Below are 12197 nucleotides of genomic sequence, written 5' to 3'. Positions count from 1 at the left end.
ATCTTAAAAGTTTCTTCCCCCTTTTGATTTACATTACTAGAACAGTTCCTTTTAAAAAAGTCAATGTATATCAGTCACAGAAAAAATACAAATACACATCACAATAGGTCAGCAAAGCAAAGATTACTAAAATATAGTCCACCAAATCCATTTTAGTAATACTCTTAAGGCAGAAAGTGCAAAAAGAAATGTGCTACAGAATCTTTAAACAATTGGAGCCCCTTTTTTCTTTTTGCCCTGTACTGAATTAGCTTTCAATACGTCATGTAGTAAATGTAACGTGAGTCAAAGATCAGTTGTAATGCCAGAAACTTGGCATTACAACATTGTTCTTTGAAAAGTTTCATACTGCCATGGTATGTTTGGGGAAACAAAGCATTCGTCGATACTCAAGTAAATCAGATGTTTTAAAACACAAACTTCACTTACTTTTAACTTGTTTTTTAATACTCTTTGTGTTGTCCAACCAGTGCTGAAAGAAAAATAATTATAAACTTTATGCTTTCAACACAAAAAATATAGTATGCAAATTAGAAACTCATAGAACAGAACAAGCCAAAATAGTTCTAAGCAGTATAAAGCATTTTAAGAGCAACACATTCAGTGTGCCTGACCTACAGTTAATTGACTGTAACAGCTTGCTAGAATACGTTTCAAGAGGCAAGTTAATAATTTCTCGAGCACTGAAATCATGATCTGCAATTTGCAGCACAAATGTATCTTTGCAAGTCACAGAGCCAGAAAGCTGCTGGGATTGTCAGAATTCTAACATATGTTTCAATGTGTTTCAGGCTGCCATCTTACCAAAGAGATATGAAAAAGATTATATCTCCCATCTAAGAAAGGAAAAGGCATGCCAATGTAACTTTTCAATTAAAAGTGCATCCTTTCTATTCAAGCACATAAACTTTCTCACAGTTACGCTTAAAAACTAGTATTGTGGAATGCATTGTCTCTTTCAAGTGCTGACACAAGCATTAGCATGAATTGTTTATACAAGTTCCTCTCAGAGAGCTCAGCAGCTGGAATGAAGCAAGCAGTACAAGATAAAAACTTGCAGATCACATTAAGTTCAGAACGTAAGGATGTAGCAGCTAAGTTCACAAAATATGTTAACTACGGGTTGGGTATTTCCTTAAATCTGCCAAGTATTTTTCCTAGGTGATAACATCCTTATATGTAATGATACCATTCCAAGTATAATTCTGTTGAGTTACCACCTGTGGCCTCAGGCTTTCCTTTAAATACCACTGCTATCATTCAGAATACATTACGTGCCTCCCCACCCTATGCTGTAGTCAATAGTGTGCCGGCAGGCATCTTATAATGGAGATGGTTGTCAGATCTGATGCTAGTACAACTTGACATCACCTAATCCTCACTCCCCCAGACTGAGACTGACCCAAAATGGCACATGCAGCCCTGTGATAAATATGGGCTCACCTCTAAACACAGGATGTTCACAATGACAGCAGCTATAGCAACTCTAATCCCACCTGCAGCAAATGTTGATGATACTAATACTAATACTAATAGTATACCAAAGCCCCAGGATTGCAATTCAAAATACATTACAAACAGTATGAAACAACATACATGCATCTTACATCTGGAGCCGCCCAGAGTGGCTGGGGAAACTCAGCCAGATGGGCGGGGTATAAATAATAAATAATAATAATAATAATAATAATAATAATAATAATAATAATTATTATTATTATTATTATTATTATTATTATTATTATTATTATTACACCATCAAATTTCTAAGCATTTGGGAAACAAAAAAAATTCATCTAAACCAACAAAGACCACATGATTAAACTGTTCCTGAACTATGTCAACGGAGTAGCAGTAGTGGAATCATAATTAAATGACAGCTGTTGTTGTTCCTGTTGTTGTTAGGTAAGTCCATAATTACCACCATTATATTTGTAAGCTTCTTTACATAATAATTTGTGTGTTAACTAATATTATTTGAACTCCAAATAACATTAAACTATTTGTGGTTTAACTGGATTGCTCCTCCCTTCAAAAACCAAAAACCCAGAAGCATGCCAAATAGTTAACGTTTGCCTTTTTAGAACTGTGTTTTAAAGTATTTGACCAACACAAGAGTTTTGCAACTTCAAGAATATATCTGTAACTTAGATATCTGTATTCTCTTAAAGTCTTAATCAATTTTCCCCATCTGCAGCCACATACAAAAACAGCTAATGTTTCATGGGCAAGTGTCAAACTTCTCATACTGTTTATTTATCCCTGTGGGGAAAACGTTTTCTGTGACCAGCTTAATGTGACCAACATTGCTTGTGTCAAGTCACTCACTCACACGCAACCTACAAAACAAGACCTCACTAATATTTATTCCTAACATACCATTTCTGCTCAGGTATCAAAAGCAAAAGTGAAACTACCAATAAAATAACGGGTTGTTAAATGAAATTGAAAAGTATTTAGCTAAAAGATAGTAAAAAAATTAAGAGAAATCCTGAATCATTCGGCATGCCCTGCTTCTGGATGTTTCACTCATGTGTAGAACTGTTGCCAGATAATAAAACTTTGGAAAACTATCTTTAAAAAAGATACATAGCATGCTAACTATATAGGAAGATAAAAAAAGGGCCTGTTGGTTGATATTTTCATGGAACTGTCCTACTGCTTTAGAACGAAATAAGATTATTTCATTCAATGCAATCAACCAATTATAGGAAGTTATACCATAAACATGCCTTCTTTGGATAGTTTTCCATCAGTTGTCTGCACCCATCCAACATAAGTTTCCTTTGGTAAGAAAACAAATCCACCAAAGTAGAGTATTACAAGTGCTATGGTGCCGTATACACAACAACAGGGACAGGGAAGAAAAAAGAAAAGAAAAGAAAAGAAAAGAAAAGAAAAGAAAAGAAAAGAAAAGAAAAGAAAAGAAAAGAAAAGAAAGATGTTCCCAGACTGTAGGGCAAAGTATAAGTTTGCTTCATCTCCAATCTGTTTTCTTTCACCTCCTCCACATTCCACAGAAAGGCAGTTAACAGACCAGAGACAGGCACCGACACCACTTAGTTCAACTCAGTTCCTAACACCAGCGCCATCTCCAAGAGTTCAGCTTGACTGGCACACAGAAGTGGGGGAGGGAATTACTTTTACAGAACAAAGCCTGGGAGACACTGAGACCTGATCTCATGTTGCAGTTGCACTTGGTAACTATACTTTACTCCAAGTAAACTGCAACACAATGCTTGGAAATATTACTTTTCCTACCACAGCTGTCAAATTCAGCAGGGTCAGGCACGAACTCTAATCCTGCAGAAATACACACTTCATGAAACAAGGCAAGGCTACGGTAAGAGTAATGTGTCAAAAGATTAAGCCAGAGGATACTCCCAACTGAAAAATTTACAATCTGAGAAAGTGTCCTGCAAGTTTTTTGGCCTGAGCCAAGCTACTCACAGATCTCCCTACTATTGGGCTGCTAGCCATCCCTGCAAGCCATGAACCTCCGGCTGTAATTCAAAATGAATACATGCAAAAGCCATTTTCCTCCTGGGATGATTTTGATGATTTCCTGGGCAGTAGGTTTAAGGTTGAATACATAGCACTAAGGTGAATTATTTACATTGGTGTTGTTTAGGGTCCCTTCTAACTCAGTTAACCAAAAATACAATGGGAGGGGGAAGCGACAGAGGCAATGGAACATAAAAGTCTCTTGAATTGTAAAGGCAACTCCCAAATTATACTCACAGAATGAACCTGTACTACATCAACATCATTCAAGATTCAACTATTTGTATAAAAGGCAGAGCTCATTAAAATAAAAAAGACATGGTCTTTAACACCTTTTTTTTATATACCTGGCAAACATTAGCGCTGCATCACAATAAACAGAAAGCTGAAGCAATTGCATTAGACTGAGCAATGCACTCTTCCAAGTGCACAATGACCAGCTGAATGCAAACAGATATAAATTGCCTAAAGCAGGTAAATCATACAGTATCAAGTGAGGCTCATGGAACCCTCGGCTATAAGAACAAGTCACAAGAAAATATGATTAAGGTCAGAAGAGTTTTTCATTGCACTGACATGTGAGGTGGTGGAAATGCAATGAAGAACTACCAAAATAATCTCAGTTGTGAAATTCTATGTAATATATACAGACACTTAATTAACCAAGATCATGACTAAATTGTGTATGCTTGGTGCATATGCCTTTTGACTGAATCATGAATTTAAGACTGGGGTGAAACAGTCCAGCAACACACAAAAACCAGAAAGGTTTTGTGCCTGACCAGAACACCAAAAAAGAATTCTAACCATCCTGGAAGATGCGATTACTAGAGCCCTGCATTCTCAGCACACACAGAACTGCAACTGCACTGAAGTCAGACCTGCCGTTTGGAATGATAGTTTTTCTCAGATGACCTTAAAGCAGGGGTGGGGATCCTTTTCTGCCTGGCGGACCAGATCCTTATCTCCCCACCCCTGGAAGGCCAAATCATAGTGGTGGTAGGTGACACTGAGCTATGAAGGCAACACCAAAATTAACCCCCCCCCCAAATCAACTTATTTCTCCTCCATCAGAGTGATGTCAGTTGACCTGCAGATAAGTGTGGTTTTAAAAGCATGGCCTGGAGGGGCAGAGTTTTGCCACCCCTGCCTTAAAGTTTCTATGATGCTGCATTAAGATTCTATGGGTCAGGTCTGGGGCACTGAGAGGTCATACACACACCTCCAGAGAAAGCCCAATGGGTTTTTACCCCCCTCTGACCCTCCTTTCTAATGGTTCTGTCCAAAGCGGCCTTTAAACTATGATCCAATAAACATGTGTGTAACATGAATTACATGCAACAAAGACTCCAAGGCACTAAAAAATACTTTTCATACTATGAAAGAAACAGAAGTCATGAACTTGTATTATTTTATTGTATTGATTTGTTTGATTTACTTCAAAACAAATTAAAAGGAAAAAAATAATAATATTAAACATATTCTCATTTTTGAGATTTGAATTAGAACCAACAACTCTCTGACCCATATTTTTTATCTATCCAAACCAGGACAGAGAACATGAAAAAGGGAAACTGATTTTATACTGAAGTTCAGGACAATTTCTTAAACTCATCTATAAATTTTGTTGTACCAAGAACAACTTAACACTTGCACAAATCTTGTGTTTGGCCTAGTATGATTTAATTAACTTTACTACTGTAAGAAGAAAAAAACCCCTATGCCACTCACTGCTACTTGTGCAGAATCCATGAATCGTAATCCAAAATAGTCATTTTCAATGAGGTCCAGATGGTACATGATCTGTTCAAACAGCTGCTGTCCTTTGGCTTTTTTCTGAAATTACAAGAGGAACTTGTGTTAGTAAGAGGCTGATTAGTTGATGATTAACCTTATTTTTGAGGGCAATTCTGCATGCACTCAGAAATTCCAGTAAAAAAATAATGCAGCGCTACTCTCTAGACACCAATTCTGTCAACTGCTTATATTACTTCTAATAGCAAACCTGATAGCCTTTGACTATCATTTTGGTAGCAAAACAGAAGGCAATGGTTTCTGCATATTCACTTTATACTCTCTCACACATATACACAAAAATAGCCTGAAGAAGACTGAGCATGCTTCTTGCCCTCCAGGAAGCACAAGATTTATTTGATTAATTTCTATGCCATCCTTCATGTGTAGACCCCAGTTTACAGACAGATATATTAAAACCACAAAAATTACTATAACTACATCAAAATCACAATTAAAATTAAATCGTATCAGTGGAAAGGGGGGGGGGGAGAGTGCTTTTTCCAATTCTGATTAATAACCCCTGCCCAGTTCAGCAGAAAAATTAACAGCTTATAATAATAATAATAATAAATTTTATTTATATCCCGCCCTCCCCAGCCGAAGCTGGGCTCAGGGCGGCTAACAACAATCAAAATAGTCTGACATTCTAAAAACATTCATTATAAAATTAATTAAATCAAATTAAAATCAAATTAATGGCAACCATCAGCAAAATTCTGTGCAGATTGCCGATTGCCAGAGGAGGGGGTCAGGCTGCGCCCTGACCAAAGGCCTGGTGGAACAGCTCTGTCTTGCAGGCCCTGCGGAAGGATGTCAGGTCCTGCAGGGCCCTAGTCTCTTGTGACAGAGCGTTCCACCAGATTGGAGCCACGTCTGAGAAGGCCCTGGCTCTAGTTGAGGCCAGCCTAACCTCTCTGTGGCCTGGGATCTTTAGGATGTTTTTATTTGCAGACCGTAAATTTCTCTGTGGGACATACCAGGAGAGGCGGTCCCATAGGTACGAGGGTCCTAGGCCGTATAGGGCTTTAAAGGTTAAAACCAGCACCTTAAACCTGATCCTGTACTCCACCGGGAGCCAGTGCAGCTGGTATAATACCGGATGGATATGATCTCGCAGCGAGGACCCCATAAGGAGTCTCGCCGCGGCATTCTGCACCTGCTGGAGTTTCTGGGTCAGTCTCAAGGGCAGCCCCACGTAGAGCGAGTTACAATAATCCAGTCTGGAGGTGACCGTCGCGTGGATCACAGTGGCTAGGTCAGGGCGAGAGAGATAAGGAGCCAACTGCTTACCTTAAAACTATCCAGAGATGGAATTAGGGTTCAGAGATACGTACCATGAATATGTGGATCCTGTAAACTCAATTTCCCCACCCCCATTCTCCCCAAAAGTATAGTAGAGGGGAAAGCATCTCCTTCCCAGCACTGTGACAGTCAGGTTCAGGACTACATGAGCATCTTTCTTCTCCCCTAAACTCAATCTCACCAATCACTATCTCTAGATCGCTGACCTTAACGAATCAGAAGTTACTGATCTAGCCCTGAAACTCAGCACCCTTATGGAACTGCATGATAACTGTTATTTCCCAACTGTTTTACCTCATCTATAATCTCCCACTGCCCCAACGTCTTTTAATATTCATTACTGAATCCAAAGTTACTGAAAAAATAAACACATTAAACATTTACAAAGTCATTAGGACAATATGCAGCCTGTAATTCTGGAGGTCCAGAGGCCCTTTCTTCAGCCTATGAACTTCACAGAATTGCGGACCCTCTACAGTCACAAATAATGTGAATATGCGTAGGCAAAAAACCCAAACAGAATGATTTGCAGTGCCACACAAATTGTTCAACGTAACCTCACAAACACTCAATAACTTCATTTAGAATCACTTCATCTGAAATGGAATTGAAGAGGAAATCTGAAAATGTCACCAAAGATATTTTTGTTTCTCAGTGCTCTAACAATGTTCTTAAGTGTCTCAATTCTTGAGACGCTAAGCTTGACAGCAAACTTTACATTGCACTCATGAAAGCCCACAATGGTCAATTAGCTTGTTTCAGGAAGGCTAAGAAACCTATTCCAAAAGTACATGGGTGCTGCAGCTCTGGCTGCCAATTAACTACTGGGCTAGTTTCAAGGTGCTGGTACTGATGCACAAAGCCCTATACAGCTGAGGACCAGGTTATCAAAAATATCATCTCCTTCCCTTATATATCCAACCAACCATTGTGCTCTGCAGGGCAGGGCCTCCTGCAGGTACCATCTTATCAGGCCATATGAGGTACTACTTCTACTGCCCGTTTGATGTTTGTTAAGATCTTCCACTTTCAACTAGCCCTCTGAGAGAAGAGTTTTATCTTAGTCGGTACCTGTATTGCATTTGAAATTGTTTTTATAGATGCATTTTAAAATTTGTTTTATTGCATTGTGAAATTGCTTCTAGATGCTTCAAAACGTCTAGCTGGGTGCAGAAAAAATGGCACTGATGTTAACAAGTTATAGGAAAGAAAGAATGTCCCTAAGCATCCATCCACAATGCAGCTACTAGAATTTTCCACCCAGGGTCGCCTTGATCTCTGGCCTGCTCTTTCCCATGCCCAGCCACCCAGAGAGGTTAAATAGCAAAAAGAAAGAAAGAAAGAAAGAAAGAAAGAAAGAAAGAAAGAAAGAAAGAAAAAGAAACCCACAAAAATACTGCAAAGTGAAATCTGTTTGTGGCCAGAAAGTTTAAAGTAATTGACATGGAGAACAGGGCTGCATTTACTGAAAAAAGAAAAGAATAATTCACAATCTCTGCATTCACCACAGTAAGATTTTATGCAAGTGATCTTTTGTGTGTATTGTGCCTCAACTTTTTAAATACAGCAATCCTATGAGTTTTGCAATATAACCCCACCGCACAAGCCTTTGTCTGGCAAAATGGTAACTATACATTCCACAATGTGAGACAAAACAACGCACATAATTGTTACCAGTGAAATAATAATAAACAGAACATTTTCAATGGAACAGCAAAGCAGTGGAAAAATTTCCACACCACATCACTGCTAACAACTCCTGCGGTTTCTGAAAAAGTAGGTAGTCACAACTAATACAAAGCAGCCCTCTTTGGTTGATCTATAGCAGGCATGTCCAACAGGTGGATCGCAATCAATAGCCTCACGTTATTGGTAGATTGCGGGCTAGTAATGACTCCGCCTCCTGCCCCAGGTGCTAGCTATCTGCTTAGCCGCCGTACATGTAAAAGGACGCTAAAAGTGGAAGCATTGTTGTCTGTAGCGCTGCCCTCCAAAAAGCTCAACAACTTTGGCTTGTCCCCCTCCAAAAAAGCTTAACAACTATTAGCAATGACAATGGGTAGATCACTGCCAGCTTTTTTTGTACTGGGAGTAGATTGCATTCTCTTGGGAGTTGGACGTGCCTGCTCTATACAGTGGTACTTCGGGTTAAGGACTTAATTCGTTCTGGAGGTCTGTTCTTAACCTGAAACTGTTTTTAACCTGAAGCACCACTTTGGCTAACGGGGCCTCCCGCTGCCACCACGCCGCCAGAGCACAATTTCTGTTCTCATCCTGAAGCAAAGCTCTTAACCCGAGGTACTATTTCTGGGTTAGCGGAGTCTGTAACCTGAAGCGCCTGTAACCCGAGGTACCACTGTAGCTTACAACACAGGCAAATGGTAATGCACAATCTATACATTTTTCTTCAGAGAGAGAGAAAGAAAGAATTGTACTTATATGCAGTGGTACCTCGGGTTACATATGCTTCAGGTTACATACGTTTCACACTCCGCTGACTCTTTAAAGGGAGTGCGGCTCTTGGGGGAACCTTAGCCGCACGCAACTGGCTGTCCTGGCTTATGGGATAGCTGCGCGCAGCCTCTCCCGGGCAAGGGGACCATTCATCCCCTGCCCGGGAGTGGCTGCCCACAGCTATCCCACAAGCCAGGACAGCAAGCGGGATTGCTGCGCAGCGATCCCACTTGCTGTCCTGGCTTTGGGGATTCAGAATTTTCTTCTTCTTGTTTTCCTCTTCCAAAAACTAGGTGCACCTTATGGTCTGGTGCGTCTTATAGAGCGAAAAATACAGTATATTAAGCTGGTGTATGTAGCTTGATCAGTAATATTCACTAGTGAACAGTGATCAGAAAGCTGCCTCTTAAGTGGGCAGCCCACTCTCTTATGTGTTGGCTTAAGCAAATATTTCCTAGAGCAAATACTATGCTTCTCCAGTGCAATATTGCTAGGTCAGCTCAGCTTCCTGCCAGATGTTCCAGTTCCAAATCTTGCTGCCAAGAATGACAAATATAGGGTTATGTAACTATCGACTTATCCTCCCCTTTTCCATATACCAGTACATTGTTGGTATGACTTCATGGTTCACATCACTGCAGTTTCTAAAATGGAACCTGCAGTTTCAGACCAAGGAACCAATAAAAATAGACAAGGATATCTATCTATCTATCTATCTATCTATCTATCTATCTATCTATCATCTATCTATCTATCATCTATCTATCTATGTGGATATTACACATGGATATATCTTTGTGTGTGTATTAACCCTTCAACTCAAATGTTTCCAGAGTAGAACATGGAAAACATTAAAGTAATAAAAACCAGAAATTTAAAGGCTGGTCCCTGCGCTTCAATCTCTTACGTTTGTCAAAGTGCTTTTAAACTGGTGTCCTTTGTACATAGTAAACAGTGAAATTATGAAATTAACTGTGTCCCTTGAATGGAGCTATGCCATATTTTCCTTGTTAATTTCAGTTAGGCTGGAAATCAAAGTTCATAGAGTAGAATGTCCAGGCTTTGGTTTAAGAGAGAAATTGAGCACAAATTGAAAGGTGTAAATTTCAATCTGCTAGTGTGTTGCACATTAACTACATAAAATGTATATCCTGTTACAATTACGGTGGTACATCGAGTTAAGTACTTAATTCGTTCTGGAGGTCCGTTCTTAACCTGAAACTGTTCTTAACCTGAAACACCACTTTAGCTAATGGGGCCTCCCGCTGCCGCTGCGCCGCGCCGCTGGAGCACGATTTCTGTTCTCATCTTGAAGCAAAGTTCTTAACCCGAGGTACTATTTATGGGTTAACAGAGTCTGTAACCTGAAGCATCTGTAACCTGAAGTATATGTAACCCGAGGTATCACTGTATAAGCACTTCGAATTTAGCAAACTGGCAGTCCCAAACTACTATTAATATCTTTCCAGCAGGCTGCACCATACAGCAGCCTAGCTGTCACGTTTTGCACTAACTGCTGCTCAAGGGCATCCCCACGTTCAGCACATTACAGTAATCCAACCTTGAGGACAGTAATACACAGCTCACTGTGGCTACTATGGCTGAAAACCATGACATGAGCACAATGATCCAATTCAACTCTGAGATAAAGAAGAACACAATCATTCTCTCAAACATGAGTCAACCATGTTGAAAAAGTAATGTAATTATCATACCGGCAAGTCCACACTGACATCAGTTCCATCCAGCAAAGAGACACGGCATGTAATTATGGATTTCTCATCTCCAGCAGCAGGGATGTGAGTTGCAGCTCGCTGGGCCTCTCTTAGCCGTTCCTTCTCAGCATGTTTGCGCATAGACCTGCGCCCAAGCGTTCGTCGAAAGAAACTCAGCATCGTTACTAAACAGGCCAATAAAAAGTTGTGAATGTTTCAAAAGGAAAAAGTCTAACGGCTTTCAAATGAACTATTTCAAAATCAAGGCAGGTAGATATTCACATCTCACTAAATTTCTAAGTAATTATGCACTATAGAAAAGAAGCACAAAAGCAGATATTTGTAATGCTCCTGAAAGGGTCAGTTCCCCTGCCAAGAGAACTTAGCAGCCCTACAGCAATTAGAAGTGCTGCTTTCAGACACCACCTGGAAATAAGACATCTCAAGAACTCAGCTGTCAACTTGCAGGTGCTTGATTCAAAAGCATGCTCAGATCCTTCTGAGGCTGCAGCACCCATGCAATTAATGACTGCAAAACATTAGCAATAGGACTAGGGACAAAGAAGAAGGAAGTTCAGATTTACAACAGAATCCCATAAGGCAGAGAGGGGAGAAAGAATGTAGGTAGGTCACAGTGTCTCTCATACTTTTATGGCACTAGGAAATCATTTTAAGGGCTACTTAAGGAGGCTCCGCTTTAAATACATGTTTTAGAATACAACTTTTTGACAAGTAAGATAGAGCTACACCCTACACAGTGAGAAGACAAATGTACCTCTCAGTAGCATGGTACATAGTTGTTTAAATAGTTCAACATTTGTTCTTGAATACTTTGGAATTCACAGCTTACTGGACACAACGGGCCTAGAGGCTTCAAAATCAGCCTCCACATTCACTTTTCTGTTTCAATAACAAAGAGCATGCTCACACATGTTAGGTTCTGCTTGGTACAAAGCAGATTTTGTCTGAATAAAGATTACAGGAAGGTTTCGAGGAAGGACAAGGGAAGCTAGCCCACCCACATACAGTACACATTAAGGGCACTCAAAAGTTTGCACCTTGCATGACTCATAGCTGAATCCAAACAATCTGGACCCTTGACAGAAGTTTCAGTCTCCACTATGAGCCAAAAAGGATAAACTGGCACATACGCTTTCCACCTTCTGTCTGTCTGGGCTTGCCTGCCACATGCTATCACGGTGAGAGGCTGGAATTCTTAAAAGGTTAAATTAGCACAACTGGAAGATTAAAATTTTAAACTACTCCAGATTTATTGACTATGGCATAAGCCCCTAGTAATATCAATATAATCCAATAATATCTACTTCTATTCAGAATGTTAATTCTGCCCAAAGAAAAGAAGCATTTATCTCCTTTAATTCTGGGTTTGTTCCTTGGCTTTTAAATAACTCTAGCTTAGAAAAT

The 12197-nt window shown here is 39.8% G+C and overlaps 1 protein-coding gene across 5 annotated transcripts in view; it reads right to left on the bottom strand.

Moving 5' to 3' along the window:
- Positions 1-12197, bottom strand: part of EPB41L5 (erythrocyte membrane protein band 4.1 like 5) — an 83465-nt gene that overhangs the window by 67576 nt on the left and 3692 nt on the right. For all 5 annotated transcript variants that reach the window (XR_013394331.1, XM_028742844.2, XM_028742846.2 and 2 more), the window contains exons 2-4: positions 10773-10957; positions 5236-5340; positions 430-472 (exon numbers count right to left, since the gene is read on the bottom strand). Coding sequence is in view for 4 of the 5 variants with exons in the window: in XM_028742844.2 (XP_028598677.2) it covers positions 430-472; positions 5236-5340; positions 10773-10952 (328 nt within the window). In the remaining variant the exon portion in view is untranslated. The remainder of the gene's footprint in view (positions 1-429; positions 473-5235; positions 5341-10772; positions 10958-12197) is intronic.

Source organism: Podarcis muralis, chromosome 1 (assembly GCF_964188315.1).
Source record: "Podarcis muralis chromosome 1, rPodMur119.hap1.1, whole genome shotgun sequence".
Lineage (NCBI taxonomy): Eukaryota > Metazoa > Chordata > Lepidosauria > Squamata > Lacertidae > Podarcis > Podarcis muralis.
The sequence above is the reverse complement of the archived record's forward strand: the minus strand, read 5'-3'. Positions and strand labels throughout refer to the sequence as shown.